Consider the following 21576-nt stretch of genomic DNA (forward strand, 5'->3'; position numbering starts at 1 on the left):
GCTCCACCCGGACGATCGTATTCGATTTGCGTTTTCAGTCCCTTTGGCCAACAGGACTCAACCTGCTACACGTTATCATTGGACGGTCCTCCCCCAGGGAATGAAAAATAGCCCCACAATGTGCCAGACTTACGTTGCGCTTCTGATGGTGCCGTTCCGCGTCAAGCATCCTGAGGCATATATTATTCACTATATGGATGACATATTATGTGCTTGCGCCACCGCAGCCCAACTACACGCCTTACGGCCTGCTCTTCTGGCGGCTTTAGAATCTGGAGGGCTGCGGGTTGCACCCGAGAAAGTCCAGACAAAGCCCCCGATCACCTATCTGGGACATATTTTGACAGATCGGACAGTGTCCCCTGTGACCCCTACCTTGGATGTTTCAAAATTAAAAACCCTTAATGATTTCCAAAAATTACTGGGGGAATTACACTGGGTGCGCCCTTATCTTGGACTCCCCACCGATCAGTTCATCTCCCCCTTTTTGTTTTTCCAAAAAGGCTTTATCTAATCGTAACTGTGTTTGCAGAGCATCAGAAACATTTCTTGCAAGGTAATTAACAAAGGAGGCCTGTGTTATTTCAGTATGCAGGGTAATAGAGGATAAGGTGGTAGCAATAATAAGGGATGCCAAAGCGATAAACCCAGTAATTAACAATCCAACAAACCGACGATGTCGCCGTTTTGGAATACGAAAATGATCAGCTAGCATCTGCAGGGCAGAATCCGCAGAGGACTCAGCCCAAGGGTGGGATAATGAGGTGGGTAGTATAGCATGACGAGATTGTTCTACTATAAGAATAGTAGCAGTGGCATCACGGGCGGATATACATTGGGTAAGTCTACAATTATCAGATGTAATATTCCAGAGGGAAGGGAAGGGGATAAGGGACGGGTAGCCAACAAGGAAGGCTTGTGGTGGCAATATACATGCTCTTGTTTGCCATTCTTCCGTATGGATTGGGATAGAATTAAAAGGGACCTGTAATCGAGCAAAGGCAAGCATGATTGGACCCAAAGCACCAAAAGCCCGCCAAAGGTGGGGGTACAAAAGGGAAGAAGTTCCAGCACGAGAGGAACCTAAAGCCTGGAAAGCATCCGTGGGCAAGGACCCAAGATAACCATGCAAAGGGGATGAATATGTAAGGTTATCATGTCTGCCCCAGTTCAATAAAGTGGCTGGGGATACGTGCTAGGACATGTGAATAACCGTAGGAAAAGGTTGTCGACATGTTTGCCAAATAGGCAAAACCAACTCTGAAGGCGGCCAAGACGAGCTGACAAGCATACAAGAAGGAAGTTCGGGTACGGGGGGTGAGGTTCCCAGATGATGGGCTACAGCAGTCAAACGGGTAACCCCACAGTACACCTAACGGGGCTGGGGTTCACGCAATTCTCTTTCCTGAGCCCAAGTAATGATGTTGGTGTTGTAGATGAGGAGAAACATATAGGAGTACGGGTTGCAAGGGTTGCAATTATCTCACCTTTTTGCTACCTTGCGAAGAGCCCCGGAGCTCTCTTCCCCCCGCTCCCTTACACCACAAGCCGCCCGGGAGTTAGAGCAGGTAGTCAAAAAATTGGCTCAGGCTACGGTGGACCGTGTCACCCCAGGGATACCCTTATCCGCCGTTGTCGTTCCCACTTCTGTCATGCCTACAGGGGTTATATGTCAAGAACAACAATTGGTTGAGTGGATGCATTTGCCCACTCAGCCCTGCCGCTCTGTTTCCCCATATCTGACTTTGGTAGCCCAGTTGTTGGGTCGTTTAATTTGGCACATTACCGTCCATTCTGGGACCGGACCCTCTGCATTATACCAACCATATACTTCAGATCAACTTGCCACACTTCTTGGCAACGATCCCGATTGGCAGATCCTTTTGGCAATGCATACGGGGGCTTGGGTTACTGGTCTCCCAGATATTCCACGATTAAAGGTTTTCTCACCTTTTGCATGGGTATTCCTCTGCATCACGGTTCCGGACCCAATACCGGGGGCTACCACAGTTTTTACAGATGGAACGAAAGGCCGAGCTGCCTATTATTGTCCTCCGGACACTTTCCGCATTATCCCCATTCTGTCCCATTCCGCTCAACACGCGGAACTTGTAGCTGTGATGTCAGTCCTTCACGATTTCCCTCAATCACTTAATATTATCTTGGATAGCCGGTATGCGTGCTTTGTTACTCTTCACATTGAGACTGCTGCGCTCCGGTTTTCCGAGGCAGCCATTTTTCCTTTGTTCCAGGAACTTCAAACAACCATTCGCGTTCGTTCTCATCGTTTTTATATTTCTCATATTAGGGCGCATTCGTCCCTCCCCGGACCATTGGTTGAAGGTAATGCTTGTGCGGACCTACTTACTAGGGAAATTGCTGGTGCACCAAGAGCGATTATTTTTCTTGCACCACTGTTGGCTCCGGCTCTTCTCCCTTAGGACGCTACAGCCGCAGCCTCGCGAGCCCACCGGCGCTTCCACTAAGGGGCGGGAATGTTGCGCCGTCAATTTGGCATTTCTCGGGAAAGCGCGCGGGCTATTGTGAAAGCTTGTACCTCCTGTGTTACTACATTACCTGCGGCCTCTGAAGCCACGAATCCCCGTGGTCTTACGCCAAGAAAGCTGTGGCAAATGGACGTCACGCATTACCCTCCTTTTGGCAGATTGGCTTTTATTCATGTTACAGTTGACACCTGTACAGTATTTACTTTTGCGTCGGCTCACACTGGTGAATCAACCAAACATTTTATGGATCATTTATTTCTTGCTTTTGCCTTTATGGGAATTCCACAGATATTGAAAACCGACAACGGCCCCGCATACACTTCTAAAGCGTTCCGGTCTTTCTGTAATATTTTTGCTATCCACCATGTTACGGGTATTTCATACAATCCCAAAGGTCAAGCCATTGTCGAAAACCGTCATCGTTGTCTCAAAGCTTTTTTGGAAAAACAAAGAGGGGGAGATGAACTGACCTCTCCCCATAGACAATTATAATCTGCCATATATACCCTTAATTTTTTAACTATGGATGAGAAAGGTCTCACCCCCGCTGAAAAACGGGGTGGTAGGGACACTAAAGAACACCCCGAAAGAGTAAAATGGAAGGACCCCCTCACGCGACAGTGGCGAGGGCCAGATCCCTTATTAACGTGGGGCCAAGGGTATGCTTGTGTCTTTCCAGAAATTGAGGGCCGCCCGATCTGGATACCCACAAAGAACATACGTCGCGTCCTTTCTACAGCACGCCCTCACTCACCCTGCATACTTCAGGAGCTGACAGAGAACCAGGATACAGACTCCGTGACCCTTCCTCTGGAGGATCAGCAGCAAAGTTCCTAAAAATGATGATCGCTTTCCTGATTCTCGCCTCCTCCACTGTTGTGATTACTGAGGACTACTGGACCTTTGTTCCGTACCCTCCGTGGGTGCGACCAGTTACGTGGCAAGATCCGGTGGAAAATATTCTCACTAATGCTTCTGACCTTGTAGGGGGAGATGTGATCCCATGGGAAGCACCAGGAGAAGAGGCGCTTGTCAATGTCTCCCTCCTTGCTACTTGCACTCAACTTTCTTTTCAACGTTGTGATTATCATTACCCTCATATCTGTGTGACCCCATATTATTATAATGCCACATTTCCCGGGTTTTCGTGGTCCGCGATCCGCAATCGGCTCCAAGGAGCCTGGCATTCTTCGAATGTCTCCCTTGATTTGTCACACCTTGCCTTACTCTCTGATGCTATGCAAAATACCCCTCCCTTGGCCATTCATGCCGATATTGCTTCACCGATCATTTCTGACCTTGAGGCGTTTAAATCCTTTTAATTGGCTCTCAATGCTGCTTCATAGTCTGCCATATATTATTTTGTTGATCTTGGCCCTGTTTTGCCTGCCCTGCCTTGCCCGATGGCTATCTGTCTTCTTTCGCCCGCTTCTTACTCAACTCCATGCTTTGCAATTGTTTCAAAAACAAAAAGGGGGACTTGTGGCAGACCTAACATCTGGGCCTAGGTAGAAAGCCAGGCCCCTCCCGGCCTTCCGTGCTCACAGGAAGACCTACAAGGAACAATGAAGGAAGTCAGGCTGCTAGATAAATAACTTGGCGCTGTTCTGAGAATTGCCTTAGGAACGTGCCGATCTAAGCATGAGCTCAGCCTTGCTGATAAGCTCAGCCTTGCTGATAAGCTTGCAGTCATCCGCCTGTCACCTAACTCCCTTGAGGCTCCTCACTGTATAAAATCCTCCACAGTGTGCTGAATAAACAGTCTCCTTGTCCACCTTGAGACTCGCCTGGCCTGTGTAATTCCATTGCGTGTGCCTGTCTCTCCGCTGCGCCAGACGCGTGGAGGCAGACGGCAACACAGATTCTTCTAGCCGTCATCTACAGCGCCCCTCTCCCCGGCCCCACCTCCAATTTCTTTAACGATTTTGACCCCTTACTCCCCTTCCTTCTCTCCTTTTCCATGCCCACTCTGATCCTCGGAGACTTTAACATCCACATGGATGTCCCTGTTGACTCCTCTGCCACACACCTTCTATCTCTCCTTGATGCTGTCAACCTCCTGCTCCACCACACCTCGCCCACTCACCAACTTGGTCACACCCTTGACCTCATCATCTCCTACCGCTGCACTATCTCCACCCTCACCAACTCTGAAATCCCTCTCTCTGATCACAACGTTCTCACCTGCCTCTTCACTCATACTCCTCTCCCCTGTAAATCTGTGTTACTGCCTTACAGAGATCTCCGCTTTCTCGACCCCATCCATCTTTCGAGTGCCTCACACCACACCTCGCCTCCCTTTCCTCTCTACCCAATCTGGATGACCAGATTACTGCTCTCAGCTCTAGGCTCTCTACTCAACTCAACTCGCTCGCTCCCCTTTCCCTTCGCCACTTTCGTACCACTAGCCCTCAGCCTTGGATCACTGCCACTGTCCACCTCCTTCGCTCTTATGCTCGAGCTGCTGAACGCTGCAGGCGAAAGTCTAAACACCATGCCAACCTCGTTCATTTCAAGTTTATCTTTTCCTGCCTCAACTCTGCACTCTCCTCTGCCAGACAAAACTATTTTTCCTCCCTTATTGACACCCATGCCCATTTTCCCTGTCAGCTCCTCCGTACATTTAACTCCCTTCTCAGCCCCCCGGTTCCTCCCCCTCCTCCTTCTCTCACCCCCAACGACGTGGCCTCCTACTTCATTAGTAAAATTAACTCCATTATGTCTGAGCTCCCCAAAGTCATTCCTCCCCCTTCTCCAATCCCCGGGCTCTCAACCCTCTCCACAACTCTCCCACCCTTCCCAGCAGTATCCTCAAATGGGATCTCTTCCCTCCTCTTAAGTACTACTCCGGCCACCTGTGCTTCCGACCCCATTCCCTCTCATCTTATGAAATCTCTCTCCCCGCTCCTCCTCCCCTCCTTAATTCCATCTTCAACAACTCACTCTCAACTGGTTTCATCATTCCCTCTGTCTTCCAACATGCCCACGTCTCCCCCATTCTAAAAAAACCCCTTTCCTGACCCCACCTACCTTTCTAGTTGTCGCTTATCTCCCTCCTACTATTCCTTCCCAAAGTCCCTGAACGAGTCATCTACACCCACTGCCTTGAATTTCTCAACGCCAACTCTCTCGTCGACCCCCTCCAATCAGGCTTCCATTCCCTACACTCCACCGAAACTACCCTTTCAAAGGTCACCAATGACCTCCTTCTTGACAATTCCAACGGCTCCTACTCTATCCGAATCCTTCCCGACCTCTGAGCTGCCTTCAACACTGTGGACCACCCCCTTCTCCTCAACACGTTATCCAACCTTGGCTTCACAGACTCTGTCCTCTCCTGCTTCTCCTCTTATCTCTCCGGCCGTTCATTCTTGCTCTCCTTTGCGGGCTCCTCCTCCCCCTCCCATCCTCTCATGGTAGGGGTTCTTCAAGGGTCAGTTCTTGGTCCCCTTCTGTTCTCTATCTACACCCGCTCCCTTGGTAAACTCATTCGCTCCCACGGCTTCAACTATCATCTCTAGGCTGATGACACCCAAATCTACATCTCTGCCCCTCCTCACTCTCCCTCCCTTCAGGCTCGTGTCTCCTCCTGCCTTCAGGACATCTCCATATGGTTATCTGCCCGCCATCTGAAACTCAACATGTCCAAGACTGAACTCCTTATCTTCCATCCCAAACCCTGCCCTCTCCCTGACTTTTCTGTCACTGCAGACAACACTACCATTCTTCCCCTCTCACAGGCTCGCAACCTTGGTGTCATCCTTGACTCTGCTCTCTCGTTCACCCCTCACATTCAATACGTCACCAAAACCTGCCGGTCTCACCTCCACAGCATCGCCAAGATCCACCCTTTCCTCTCCATCCAAACTGCTACCTTGATGGTTCAGTGTCTCATCCTATCCCGACTGGATTACTGCCTCAACCTCCTCTCTGATCTCCCATCCTCCTGTCTCTCCCCACTTCAGTATATAGTTCACGCTTCTACCCGGTTCATCTTTGTGAAGAAACGCTCTGGGCATGTTATTCCCCTCCTCAAAAATCTCCAGTGGCTGCCAGTCAACCTACACATCAAGCTAAAACTCCTCACTCTCGGCTTCAAATCTCTCCATCACCTCGCCCTCTCCTACCTCACCTCCCTTCGCTCCTTCTACAACCCAGCCGGCACCTTCCGCTCCTCTGCCACTAACCTCCTCACTGTACCTCTTTCTCACCTGTCCCGCCATCGAACTCTGGCCCACGTCCTCCCCCTGGCCTGGAATGCCCTCCCTCCGGACATCCGCCAAGCTAGCTCTCTTCCTCTCTTCAAAGCCCTACTGAGAGCTCACCTCCTCCAGGAGTCCTTCCCAGACTGAGCTCCCTTTTTCCTCTTCTCTTCCCCATCCCCACTGCCCTACCTCCTTCCCCTCCCCACAGCACCTGTATATGTGTTTCTACAGATTTATTACTCTATTTATTTTACTTGTACATATTTACTATTCTATTTATTTTGTTAATGATGTGTATATAGCTTTATTTTTCTTTATTCAGGTGACTTTATACCTGTCCACATGTTTTGTTTTGTTGTCTGTCTCCCCCGTCTAGACTGTAAACCCGTTGTTGGGCAGGGACCATCTCTATATGTTTCCAACTTGTACTTCCTAAGCGCTTAGTACAGTCCTCTGCATACAGTAAGCGCTCAATAAATACGATTGAATGAATGAATGAATAAAGGTAAAAGCAAGTTCCCACATACTGGATGTCTGACGCCTTTTGCATGTGAAATAGACAAAAAATTCCATATTTTGACACAATGTCACCCTAGATGGAAAAGGGTGAGTATTGAAGACATACCTGTATTCTCTCTCGGTGATTGAAGTAACCAGAGGGTTGCTTCCTAGGGGCCAGGAACAGAGTTTCTTGGAATCCATGCATGATGACCCAGTAGGAAAACAACTTCCTAGTTCATGTGACTTTAGAATAACTGCGACAGAAACTTTTTCAGGGCAACAGTCACCTCCTTGTTACTCAGACTATATATCATGGGGTTAAACATTGGTGTTACAGTGGCATAGAACAGGGAAAGAAATTTATCCACATCCGCTGAGTGGCTTGACTTTGGCTTTAGATATGTGATGATAGCAGATCCAAAGCACGAGGTGACAACTATAAGGTGGGAACAGCAGGTGGAGACAGCTTTGTACTTCCCCGTGGCTGAAGGTAACTTCAGGATGGTGGAAACGATTTTGACGTAGGACACGAATATCAAGAGAAATGAGGCTGTCGCAAATAGCAGAGCTACAGCATAGACTGAGTGTTCATTCATAGGTGTGTCCCCACAGACCAGTTGAAGTATTGGTGGGATATCACAGAAAAATGGTTCAGCTTGTGGGAATCACAGAAGGGCAGAGAGAATATCTGTTACATCTGCCCTATCTGGACTGGAATGCCACCGATCCAGGAACCAGTTGCTCTCTGGGAACATGTCTTGTCAGCTATGATGATTGGATACTCTAGGGGTTACAGATGGCCACGTAACGATTGTAGTATATCACAGCCAGGAGGAAGCACTCTGTGGCACCAGTCATAAGAAAGAAATACATCTGGGTAGCAGAGGCTGAGAAAGGAGTCGTTCTACTTTGTGTCCAAAGGTTCATCATCATTCTGGGGAGAGTCACGGAAGTGTAACCCCCTTCTAAGACGGACAAATTCCTAAGGAAAACAATACATAAGGGTGTGGAGAGACCGATCGATTTTGGTTATTAAAATAATTAAACTATTTCCCAGGATCATCATGTAAATGACTAAGAATGTTGCAAAAAGAAAACTCTGAAGTTTGGGAGGGTTGGCGAGTCCCATCAGAACAAACTCTATCACGGTGGTGTGATTTTGCCCTGTGAGTTTCATCTGCAGAAATAGCAATGTCAAAGAATGCAAATCAGGACAAAGCATCATGAACTGATCCTGAATAGAAGAGCAAACGCAATCAACCAATCAATGAGATTTATGGAGTGCTTATCATTTGCAGAGCACTGTACTAAACACCTGGGAGAGTACAACAGAATCAGTGGACACATTCCCTGTCCACAATAAGCTTACAGTCTAGAAGGAGAGACAGATATCAATATGAGTAAATAATTTATAATACAAAATTTAAAGATATGTACATAAGTGTTACGGGATTGGGGTGGGGTTTTTATGAAATATCCAAAAGTCACAGATACAAGTCCATAGACGTAAATAACAGGAATTGCAATAAAAAGCATATGAAAGGAGATGGAATTAATTGCATTAGGTTAAGGGATTTTACGGGAGGACAGGCTATTTGGAGTATGGCTTTTATCTGCCTTGTTGCCTGGGTGAGAACTAGGCTATTAGCCTCCTTTTGACTGTGTAAGCAAAGGTAGACCTAACATAACCCAGCAGTCCCTTTCTTCAGGTTCCCTAGTTAATTTTCCAGCGCTGAAGCAATGATGTATAGATATAATTATATTTATTCTGACGGTTTAGACACCTGTCTACTTGTTTTGTTTTATTGTCTGTCTCCCCCTTGTAGACTGTGAGCCCGTTGTTGGGTAGGGGCCGTCTCTATATTTTGCCGACTTGTACTTCCCAAGCACTTAGTACAGTGCTCTGCACACAGTAAGTGCTCAATAAATACAATTGAATGAAAGAATGAATGAATGAATAAATATGTCATGAAAAAATGAAAAATGAAAAAATCGTCGACTGAAGCAATTTCAAAGGATGACAGAAAGATTATTGCTGGATTTCACCTGTCAGTCAAGAAGAAGAACCAGTGCTTCAGGTGGCCTCTGGCTCTTGCCCAATCCCTTCCTGTTTTGGGGCTGCAAACCTCAACAGGGAAAAAGTACAGTGGCTTCTGGGACACGAGAGAAATCATGCAGATTCATCAATCAATCAATCAATCAATCAATCGTATTTATTGAGCACTTACTTTGTGCATAGCACTGTACTAAGCGCTTCGGAAGTACAAGTTGGCAACACATAGAGACAGTCCGTACCCAACAGTGGGCTACTACCATAACTAGTAGTACTAATAAAGATAATAATAATTGTTAACTACTATGTGCCAAGTACCATATAAAATGTTTGGGAACATACAACAAAATTAGGTTGAATACAGTCCCTGTCCCTCCCAGGAGAACCAGAAGAGGACAGTGTTAGTGAAGCTGAGATAGGATAATGTTTCAAGTAGAAGTGGGTAGTTGACAGTAGAAGGGAGATCAGGAGTTGAACTCCTATTTTAAAGTGTGAAGTGAGGCACAGAGTGGTTCATTGGCTTCCCAAAGGTCACCCAACATGCAATCCAGGATTATAAACCAGGACCTCCAGCTCCTCGGCCCGTGCTCTTGCTTCTAGGCCACATTGAGACTCTAAATTACCCTCCCTGACAGCCTCTATCTGTGAACACCGGATGTCATTTCAGAGCCCGGCAAGCTGGTCTGAGATCAGTGCCATGGATTTTGTTCTCTCACTCCCTTTCTTAAGCATCTTTAAATTCCAACCTCCTCTATAAAGTCATTTCTGAAAGTTGAGTTCAGCTAAAACTTTTTACCAAATTAACTTCCAGCTTCATAAAAAACATTTACTAAATGCCCAGTAATAGATGTATTCCTTCATTCACTAAACTTATTTGCTCCATAGCTACCAAAATCTCATTTCAGAATAACCTAGTATAATTGAATACTAGTCAAAAAGTAAACTCTCTTCAGTGAAAACATAAAACTTTCGGCCTCTAAGAAAATTGTAGAAATATTAAACAATGATTTGCAATAGCAAAAGCAAGGGTTTTTTTCATATGTGCCATAAGACATGACAGTTGCCCTAAATTAGTAACTAAATAATAAATTGGCACGTAGGTGCAAAAGGTGGTTAAATGGTGACGAAGATTTGGAGTATTGATTGGTCAGAAAACGGTACCCTGGAGGGTTCGTTTAAAGAGTTATTTGTCTTCAGAGGTAACATGGTCTAGAAGTGAGAGCAAGGGCCTGAGAGTTAGGACACCAGGGTTCTAATCCCAAATCTACCCTTTCCCTCTTTGAGACCCCTGACAAGTACCTTAGCTTCTCCTTGTTTCAGTTTCCTCATCTATAAACAAGGGGATTAAATATCTGTTCTACTCCAACTCTTAGAAGAGGCCTTGGTCCATAGTAAACACTGAATAAATACCACAGTTATAATTGTCCTATTACAAGCAGAGACCACTAGTACTATGTGAATTCAATCAATCAATCAATTGTATTTATTGAGCTCTTACTGTGTGCAGAGCACTGTACTAAGCCCTTGGGAAGTACAAGTTGGCAACATATAGAGACGGTCCCTGCCCAACAGTGGGCTCACAGTCTAGAAGGGGGAAACAAAGAACAAAACCAAACATATTAACAAAATAAAATAATTAGAATAGATATGTACAAGTAAAATAGAGTAATAAATATGGACAAACATATATACATATATACAGGCGCTGTGGGGAAGGGAAGGAGGTAAGGCGAGGGGGATGGAGAGGGGAAGGAGGGGGTGAGGAAAGAGGGGGCTCAGTCTGGGAAGGCCTCCTGGAGGAGGTGAGATCTCAGTAGGGCCTTGAAGGGAGGACGAGAGCTAGCTTGGCGCATGTGGGGAGGGAGGGCATTCCAGGCCAGGGGGATGATGTGGGCCGGGCGTCGACGGCGGGACAGGCGAGAACGAGGCACGGTGAGTAGATTAGAGGCAGAGGAACGGAGGGTACGGACTGGGCTGTAGAAGGAGAGAAGGGAGGTGAGGTAGGAAGGGGTGAGGTGATGGAGAGCCTTGAAGCCGAGGGTGAGGAGTTTATGCCTGATGCGTAGGTTGATTGGTAGCCACTGGAGATTTTTGAGGAGGGGAGTAACATGCCCAAAGCGTTTCTGAACAAAGACAATCCGGGCAGCGGCATTAAGTATGGATTGAAGTGGAGAGAGACAAGAGGATGGGAGATTGGAGAGGAGGCTGATACAGTAGTCCAGATGGGATAGGATGAGAGCTTGAACGAGCAGGGTAGCGGTTTGGATGGAGAGGAAAGGGCGGATCTAGGCAATGTTGTGGAGTTGAGACCGGCAGGATTTGGTGACGGCTTGGATGTGGGGGGTGAACGAGAGAGCGGAGTCGAGGATGACACCACGGTTGCGGGCTTGTGAGACGGGAAGGATGGTAGTGCCGTCAACGGTGATGGGAATTCAGCAAACTCCATGGTAAAACTTTATAAAAGAAATGAAATTCTCTTCGGAGTGTCTGAAAAAATTTCAGCATGGGAATTGAAATTAGAGAACAATCTGTTCCCTATCTATATGCTTTCTGGTAAAAACTAATACAATCATTTCTTACATCAGAAAAATGTGGTTATCCTTGGGTGAAGCTCTTCATCCATCGAACATTCAGATGTCCAGACATTTCCATACTTCTGGCTGCTAAGCTTAATTTTGGCAATCACTGCTTCAACTCCCACTGAAGTGGGAGTTAATCTTTCCATGAAGTACTAAAAGCCTTACTGGGAATCAAGCTATCACTGGAATTAATTCAGCACTTACTCTGTGAAGAGCACTGTTCAAAGCACTTGAGAGCATAGACTACAGTAAGTAGACATGATCTCTGCCATCTATGAGTTACAAGTTAATTAGTTTAGAACAAAAAGATTGTCTCCTCTAGAAGACATAGACAAAACACAACTGGAGGAAGTGTATTATTGGGCTCAGATGAAATCAAACGGTAACCACCCTGGATTCTTGATTTATTGCTCTAGAATAAGGATTGTGTATTTTGAAGTTTGGAAGATGTTCTAGAGAAGAACAGATGGCAGTAAATGGCCCTGCCAAACCAGGAAAAACATTACTTCATTAAAATGTTCAAGGAATGCCAGAGGCATGGAGACATCCCTAAGGAACAGAGATTTTTTTTAATTTGATCTCTCATATTTACACATTCCCAGCTTAGAAATCTACTTCTATTTCCCCCAGGAAATTATTGTATTTTCAGGTGCACAAGGTGAAATTCGTTCTCAGTGTGACAGCATTCACAAATTCAATCTCATCGTCAACACTGTTGTCTTTGCATGGGATAGCTCTACATATTCTACTGAAACTGAAGACACTATGCTAATTAAAAGCTACAAGAAAAAAGCGTGAATGCTATGCATAGATTTTTTTGTGACTTTTATAAAGTAGTTAGTAAAAGGCAGTGCGATTTTAATAGAAAAAGTTGCCCAGTAACTCATTTCACACATCGCCTTGGTTCAGTCTTTCAGGGGAAGTGAATGCAAATCTTTTGGAGTTACTAAAGGTCACATTTTTTCATTCAAAATTGAAGCTCCTGTGCTTTGCATCGCCACTACTTTGACAAGTAAAATCAGTTTGCAACTTTACCAAACATCAGCACTGACCAAAATGGGAGTTCAAGATTTTTGAAGTATGTTATACATATGCTAACTGTGCTTGGAATGAAGTATGGATCTTCTGCTTAAAGGGGTACACTATCTCTACACCAAGTGAACCACTCACTAAAGTCCAATTAACCTTCTTGGCTTAAGTGATCAGCGGAGTAAACCTCCAAACTCGTAGAGGAATCCTAATTTCCTCTTCATTGAGGTGAGTGGATAAGATCAAAAGTTATGCACTATTGACGGTTCAACAGGTTAGAGACTTTTGTTTGAGTCCTTCCTGTGGTTGTAGTAATAAAAAGGTATTCTAATATTTAACTTTATTAAAGTTTTTATATTTTTTGGATTAAAATTTAGTGACAATCAAATCATGTCACACAAATTTCTTTCTAAGAAAATTGATGGCAGATGGAAGAGATTACTATTTAATGGAGCATATAGTTCATTCATTCATTCATTTATATTTATTGAGCACTTACTCTGTGCAGAATACTGCGCTAATGGCTTGGGGAAGTACAATGAAACAATAAACACTCACATTCCCTGCCCACAAATTTACAGAATTATTCTTTTGAAGTTTATTGCATAAACTATTTATTTTAATCTTCATAATATTTGCAATCTGAGCCATGTGTCAGAGTTTTTCCTCAGTTTCTCCATTTGAGTCTTAAAAACACTGAGTTACTTTATTGTTTTAGACTTTTCATTAAATTTGGGAGGAAACAGCAATTTCTAGCAGATCTTTGTAAATTTACTTCTAAATAAATTCCTTTGTTAATATGGATCCATGGGCAGGAGTTGGTGAGGGTGGAGGTAGTGCAGCGGTTGGAGATGATGAGGTGGAGGGTGTGACCAAGTTGGTGAGTGGGCGAGATTGTGTGGAGCAGGAAGTTGGCAGTGTCAAGGAGAGATAGAAGGGGGCAGCAGAGGAGTCACCAGGGACATCCATGTGGATGTTGAAGTCTCCAAGGATCAGAGTGGGCATGGAAAAGGAGAGAAGGAAGGTGAGAAAGGGGTCAAAATCGTTAAAAAATGTTGGAGGTGGGGCCGGTGGTGTGGCGGTAGATGACGGCTACAAGAATCTGGAGGAGGGGGTAGAGGCGATTAACATGAGCTTCAAAGGAGGGGAAGGAAAGGGAAGGGGGAGGAGGGATAGTGCGAAAGCGACACTGGGGAGCGAAAAGGAAGCCGAAACCTGCTCCTTTTCCTGTGAGTCTGGAGGTGGGGGGCGGTGGGAGAAGAAGAGGCCTCTGCTGGAGGGAGCAGCAGAAGAGACCGTGTCATCCGTAGTGAGCCATGTTTCGGTTAGGGCGAAAAGGAGGAGGAGGAGGAGGAGAGAGCTGGAAAGGCACAGGTCCAGGATGAAAGGGAGCTTACCTATAATGGAGCGGGGCTTCCAAAGGCCACACTTGGCAGCAGCTCTGAAGGGAGGTGAGGGAGGGAGAAGGGTGCGAGGGCTGCGGAGGGTTTGGATTAGAATGAGTTGGTGTGGGCCTGGGCGGGGAGAGGGGGAAGAGGGGCTGCGATGAGAAAGGAGAATTGGGATGGGGTGGGGGCGGGGAGGAGGGGAAGGAGGGGGTTGAAAGGGAGGGGTTGAGGGTTGGCGCTGGTACAGAGGGATTCTGGGGAGGGGGTGAAGGGGAGGGGTGGTGGTGGGGGAAAGGGGGGAAAAGAGCTGGGTGGGAGAGGGGAAGGGGAAGGTGAGGAATGAGAAGGGCAGTTGACAGCAGGGGAACTGGACGTTCATGGCGAGGTCAGCAAGGTAAATAACAGCGCAGCGGGTAGTTAATTAACATGCAGTAGCAATAATGCCAAGTTTTTAAAAATTATTTTAAAATCAATTTTTTCAACACGACTTTGTTAATCTCTACTTTGCAAATATATGAAATTCCCTTCATTGTGACCCAACATTTCATGTACAACCAGAATAAATAGTAACAGTAAAAATTAAAAGTCCTCACCTGCCCTTCTTTGCTTTCTCTACCCTCTCTTTATCTTCATCCCTCTCTTTATCTTCCTCCACCAACTTAATGATCATTTTCTTCACTCTTTTCCTTCTGGCCTTAGTCTCCTACTTTGTCCTCCTGATAGATCTTTTACTGTGTTACCTTCTACCATTTAGGTATTTACAATTACCCAGAACAATTATTTCTCATTCTGCTATCTAATTATGATAACTGAGCTCGACTGCAGCCTCCCGGCCCCATCTCTCACAGTCTCCTATTGGTTATCCCAGCAAGCTCCAGCTCTTGGCAGTCAACCCCAGGGTGCCTCTGGGTCTCTTGTACATTCCTACACAGTTTGGAGCTGGATTTTGTCCTGTTTTCCCTGAAATGTTGTTCAGCTCAAATCAACACATTTTACACCCTGAGGGTTAAAAATCAGGTCCCTAACTTGAAATTTCAAAAACTAGAATTACCAAACCTCAAAAGCAGAAAGGCCAAAATCTGGTATAATCATTATGGTACTTGTTAAGTGCTAACGATGTGCTAAGTTCCATATGAAGATCTGTGGCAGAAATAAGATAATCAAGTGGGACACAGTACCTGTCCCACATGGGATTCATGATCATAGCTTTCCTATTCTCCCACTCTGTTTGCATCACCCTGACTTCCTCCCTTTGTCCTTCCCCTGTCCCAGCCCCACAGCACTTATGTAAATATCTGTAATTTATTTATTTATATTAATATCTGTCTTCCTCGTCTGGACTGTAAACTCTCTGTGGGCAGGGAGTTTTGTTGTATTGTACTCTCCCAAGCACTTAGTAAAGTTCTCTGTATACAGTAAGTGCTCAATAAATACAATTGAAAGAATGAATAGCAGGAGAGTATGGATGCTAACCTTGCCCCAGACCTATCCCTAACATTACCCCTAACCTGAAATCTAATCCTAAAAATAACCTAAACCTAGTCCAACTAATAATACTAGCTAAATCAGATCCTGATTCCACTCACTTTATACTATAAAGGCTGAGTTCTTAGGTAACAAACTTCTCTGCCTTGTCTTTCAGAGTGCCATATTCTCCCAAAACCACCTCAAATGAAGGGGTTGTCACCTAAAATTCTTCCCCCCTTTCTTAAAACGCTTGTGAAAATGCTTGTGAAATATTTTGTATGAACCAACCCCAGCTGCCCCCGCCCCCCCCCAACCCCCCGTTAATTTAACAGCATAGGTTGGCACCAGAAGATTTGGTGATGCAAAACCCTAAATAGTCTCCTAAAGTTCTAAAAGAGTCAGTGAAGCTCCTTCTGTGCCTCACCTACCATCAGGGAGTGACTTATGCATATGCCACAGAAGACCCACTGAAAACTAACATTTACTGACACCACACAACCCATACCAAAACATAATTTCTGTTCCCTAGAAGTTTACAATTAATTTTAACATCATAACTGATTTTTCATCTCATTAAGCAGAAACGTTTCTTTTTAGTGACAGTGTAATTTCGCATTAAATGAGGGAATATACAACTGTGTAAAATACAGTCACTGAGTTGGAGGAAGAAGCATCATGGCTTAATGGAAAAAGCATTTGCCAGGGAGTCAGAGTCCTTGGGCTCTAATCCCAATTCTGCCAATTGCCTGCTATTTGTTTGACCTTGCCCAAATCACTTAACTTCTCTGGGCCTCATTTCTCCTGTTATTCCTCCTACTTAGACAATGATCCCCATGCAGGACAGAGATTGTGGCCAACCTCATTGACTTGCACCTATCCAACCACTTAGGACAGTGTTTGAACCATAGTAAGCACTTAGCATATGCCATAAAAAGAAGGAATTATCATCTGAAACACAGGTAGGCATCATGTTGCTTCCTAGCCTATGGACAAAGGAACTTGCATTTGCAGTGCAATTGTTTGTAGTGCATTTGGAATGTACCCAAATGAGTAGGTGAATGATTCCAAGGATAGCTAGGAGTGGAGAGAGACATAGGAATACATTTCACCTGCATGATTTTCTCTCTAAATGCAGTTTACAGCACTACACCTTCCTCATGGCCATTTTTATTGCTCAGCGTGTAGATGAAGGAGTTGAACCTGGGGGCAGTGATGGTGTAAATCAGAGCAAACACCTTATCCTCAGGGAAGGTCTGGGCCGGCCGGAGGTAAATGAAGATGCAAGAGTCAAGAAAAGCAGTGCCAGCATGGTGATGTGGGAATCTCAGGTAAAGAGGGCTTTGTGCCATGCTTCCAAAGAGTGGATATTCAGACTGGCTAAAATGGTGACATAAGAGAAGGCCAAAACTACAAATGAGATCAATACAATTGTCCCTGAATTGGCGAGGACTAAAAATCCAGTCACATCAGTGACTGAGCAGACCAGTTCTAAGAGAGGGTAAACATCCATGAAATAGTGATCAATCTTATTGGGACCATAGAAGGGCAAATATATGACAAGGAGTTACTGAACGATGAAATGGAGAAATCCTCCTCCCCAGCGTACTTCAACCTCTGTGGCACACTACTGCTTGTTCATGATGACCATATATTGCAAGGATTTGCAGATGGCAATGTAGCGATCATAGGCCATCCCCACAAGGATGAAGACCTCAACTCCATTAAGTAACTGCATGGTAAAGAGTTGCATCATGCAGTCACCAAAGGCGATGCTGTTCTTCTCAGAAAGTAAATCTCGGACTAGTTTGGGAATAACCATGGAAGTGTAGCAGATATCCATGAGGGATAAATGGCAGAGAAAGAAGCACATGGACTGCTTGATAAGGGAACTGCATCTGACAGTGATATGGATGGGGAGATTCCCTAGCAGGATCGCAACATAACAGGAGAGGAACAGCCCAAAGGAGAATATCTGTAAATTTCTGTCCCTGAACAGTCCTAAGAGAACAAAGTCTGTGACATTGTTCCTATTTTCCATCCTGGGAATAAGGAATATTTATCTGAAATGATTGAAAAATGAAACACTGTAAATAACATTTAGAAAATTGCAGTTCATTGCACATATAATCGAATACAACTTGCAATATTGTTCCAGCATGTGTGAAAACACTGCAAGAGAAATTTAATATCTTTGCTGAATATACATTCCTTTCATTTCTAGTGATATGATAAAAAAAATTTAAAATTTATTTTGCACTCACCATGTGCCAGGCATTGTGTTAAGAACCGTAAGACAGGCTAATCAGATAGAAACCAGTCCTTCTCCCATACAGGGCTCACGACCACCACTCATCCTCTAGCTCTCTTCTTCCCTTCAAAGCCCTATTGAGAGCTCACCTCCTCCAGCCCTCCCCAACACCTTTAAACTACCTCAGCCTGGTGAATTATTCCCTTAGCAAAAGTTATACACCATGTACTGAGCAAAGTGAATATGACTTTTTTAAGGTTATTTATGTTTCTACGCTGATGACACACAAATCTACATTTCTGCCCCTGCTCTCTCTCCCTCCAGGCTCGCATCTCCTCCTACCTTCAGGAGTAATAAATATGTACAAATATATACAAGTGCTGTGGGGCAGGAAACGGGGTAGAGCAGAGGGTGGGAATAAGGGTGATGGGGAGAGGAGGAGGAGCAGAGGAAAAGGGAGGCTCAGTCTGGGAAGGCCTCACGGAGGAAGTGAGTTCACAATAGGGGTTTGAAGAGGGGAAGATAGCTAGTTTGGCAGATGTAAGGAGGGAAGACATTTCACGTCTTCCAGGCTGTATTAAATATCGGCCATTAAATATTAAGGTGGAGGAAGGCATGTTTACAGTCCGATAAACTGTAAGAATTCTCATTTCTCCTGAGCGTGGGAGAAAACCTGTGTTGATTGTACAGAGAAGAGTTGGGTGGATAGAATAAGCCAAATGCAGGAGGGGAGGAAAGGAGATGTGGACATGCATTTCACCTGCCTGATTTTCCCTCCAAACACGGCTTCCAACACCACACCTTTCTCATGGCTGTTTTCATCTCTCTGTTCCTCAGAGTGTAGATGAGGGGGTTGAACATGGGGGCAATGATGGTGCAAAACAGAGCAAACACCTTATCCTCGGGGAAGATCTGGACTGGCCTGAGGTAAATGAAGAGGGAGGGCAAGAAAAACAATGCCACCACGGTGATGTGGGATGCACAGGTGGAGAGGGCTTTGCGACGTCCTTCCAAAGAGCGGGTCCTCAGACTGGCTAAAATGGTGATGTAAGAGAAGACCAAGACTGCAAAAGTAAGTAACACAATTGTCCCTGTATTGGCAAGGACTAAAAATCCAGTCACGGCAGTATCTGAGCAAGCCAATTCCAGGAGAGGGTAAACATCGCAGAAATAGTGATCAATCTTATTAGGGCCACAGAAGGGCAAAAAAATGACAAGGAGACACTGGACCATGGAATGGAGAAATGCTCCTCCGCAGCACACTGCAACCACTGTAGCACACCGCTGCCTGTTCATGATGACCATATAGTGTAAGGGTTTGCAGATGGCAACATAGCGATCATAGGCCATCCCCACAAGAATGAAGATCTCAACCCCACCAAATAAGTGCACAGTGAAGAGTTGTATCATGCAGTGGCCGAAAGAGATGGTTTTCTTCTTAGACAGCAAATCTCTGACCAGTTTGGGAGTCACTGTGGAAGTGTAGCAGAGGTCCATGAGGGACAGGTGACAGAGGAAAAAGTACATGGGCTTCTTGTTGAGGGAACTGCATCTGACGGTGATGAGGATGAGGAAATTCCCTAAGAGGATTGTAATGTAACAGGAGAGGAACAGCCCAAAGCAAAATATCTGCAAATTTTTGTCACTGGACAGACCTAAAAGAACAAATTCTGTGACATTCCTATTTTCCATCCCGGGAATGAGGAATATTTACCTGAAATGATTGCAAAATAAAACATCGTAAATAACATTTGGAAAATTTCAGTGACCAGTTCATTCTACTTATAATTGAATATGACTTACAATTGTGTGTTGATATATATTAGAACACTTAAAGAGAAATTTTATATCTTTGCCTAATATGCAACCCTTTCATTTCTAGTGAAATGATATTTTTTTTATTAAGCACTTACCGTGTGCCAGACATTGGGCTAAGTACCAGAATGCAGGTTAATCAGATAAGTAAACAGTTCTTCGCCCATATACAGCTCACAATCTAAGAAGTAGGGAGAGTGGGAATCCTATCCCCATTTTACAGCTGAGAAAACTGTATTACAACAGATGTAGCCTGGAAAGAACGAGATCCTGGGAGTCACAAGATTCGGATTCTAATTCCAGCTCTTCCACCTCCCTGTTGTGTGACCTTGTCCAAATTAACATCTCTGTATCTCAAGTTCCTCAACTCTAAAATGGGTATTAAATCCTTCCTCCCTTCTACTTAACCTGAGAGCCCCAGATGGTACAGGGACTATTCCTGGAATGATTATCTTGTATTACCACAGCGCTAAGTGCAGTGCTTTGCATATTGTGTGGCCTTAACAAATACCACTATGAAAATAATAGTGATAATAATTATCCTGCATTGTATTCTTGTATATAACACAAAGTGCCTAACAAATGTCATTATATATCAAGCAATCAATCATATTTATTGAGTGCCTAATGTTTGCAAAGCACTGTACTAAGTTCTTAGGAGAGTGCAATATCACTGAATTGGTAGACACATTCACTTCCTGATTATTATCAATACCGTTATTAAGAGATTGAGTGGATCAAGGTCACCCAGCAGTCCAGCAGTCCAGGGATAGATCTGGGACTAAAATCCATGTCTCCCACTAGCAGTCCCATGATCGTCCCACTGGGCCATGGTGACCAACAACAAACATATTCTGCTAGAGATCATATCTGCCACATGAGAAGGTTTCAAAATTCCAACAATCTGATTTTCTGTCTCTAATAAATCCCATGATTCACTGGATTCCTTTAAGGACCACCTGACTAGAAGCAAGAAATCACATGAAAGTGTTTATTGAGTTATTTTTAAACCATCTTTGAGATCTTCCTAAAGAGAAACGGCTGGTTAAACAATGAATTTTATCTGTCTCATGATAGTTCAGAAATAAGCTTGTGATTTAAATGAAGACCAAAATTTACAATCCATGCTCAACTTTCCAAAGACAGTCATCCAATCTGAACCTAGGCCATAGCAATCTGGCTTCCATTTTATACTAAAATGATAAGGAACCTGCAGAGGAAAAGTTCAGGAACCAAAAGATGAGAACTGAGAGATTAAGAGAAAACTCTCATGTTATAAAAGAGAACAAATAAACTTACCGGTTTGTTAATCTTCATGCAATGATGCATTTCTGTGTGCTTCGATCTTAATTCCAGGCATATGAACCAAAAGTTTTTTCAGAGCTGCATCAGGACAAAACTCAGACTTCAGTGGAAGTCCAGCCTTTACAATGGATGGAGACAGTTTCTGAGAAACTGGAGTTTCTGAATCTTGAATTATCTCCGGTTTCCCGAGAGTCAAATTTATTTCCTTGGGGCTGTCTGAGCCATGCATCCTCAAGCACCTATGTCTGAGCTCAGGGGGGAACAAAAAAGGAAGGAAACACAACTGCAAAGTTGTCCCCCTTGACCCAGAAACTGCTTGGTGTAGAATTATCTTTGGGAAAAGCTTTGCCTAGAAGACCCAGCTAATAAAGCAAAACAGGTCCAGGGACTCTGCCAGCTCCCAAAGTCCCTGAAGTCTTCCTTATCAAAGGTGGAGGTGGAATAAACGCAGGAACTTTTCTTCATCAAGTTGAAGCCAA

General features: G+C 44.7%; 1 protein-coding gene and 1 pseudogene across 1 annotated transcript; both read right to left on the reverse strand.

The window, feature by feature from the left end:
• Window positions 1-7458: 7458 nt before the first annotated feature.
• Window positions 7459-10595, reverse strand: LOC119925358 (annotated as a pseudogene).
• Window positions 10596-18775: 8180 nt separating this feature from the next.
• On the reverse strand, window positions 18776-19669 carry LOC119925844 (olfactory receptor 4P4-like; the record flags this gene model as incomplete). The annotated part of the gene is made up of 1 exon (XM_038744323.1): window positions 18776-19669. A coding segment is annotated over exon 1 (894 nt), but the record flags the coding sequence as incomplete, so codon positions are not given.
• Between the last annotated feature and the right edge of the window lie 1907 nt (window positions 19670-21576).

Source organism: Tachyglossus aculeatus, chromosome 3, assembly GCF_015852505.1.
Source record: "Tachyglossus aculeatus isolate mTacAcu1 chromosome 3, mTacAcu1.pri, whole genome shotgun sequence".
NCBI classification, from domain to species: Eukaryota; Metazoa; Chordata; class Mammalia; order Monotremata; family Tachyglossidae; genus Tachyglossus; species Tachyglossus aculeatus.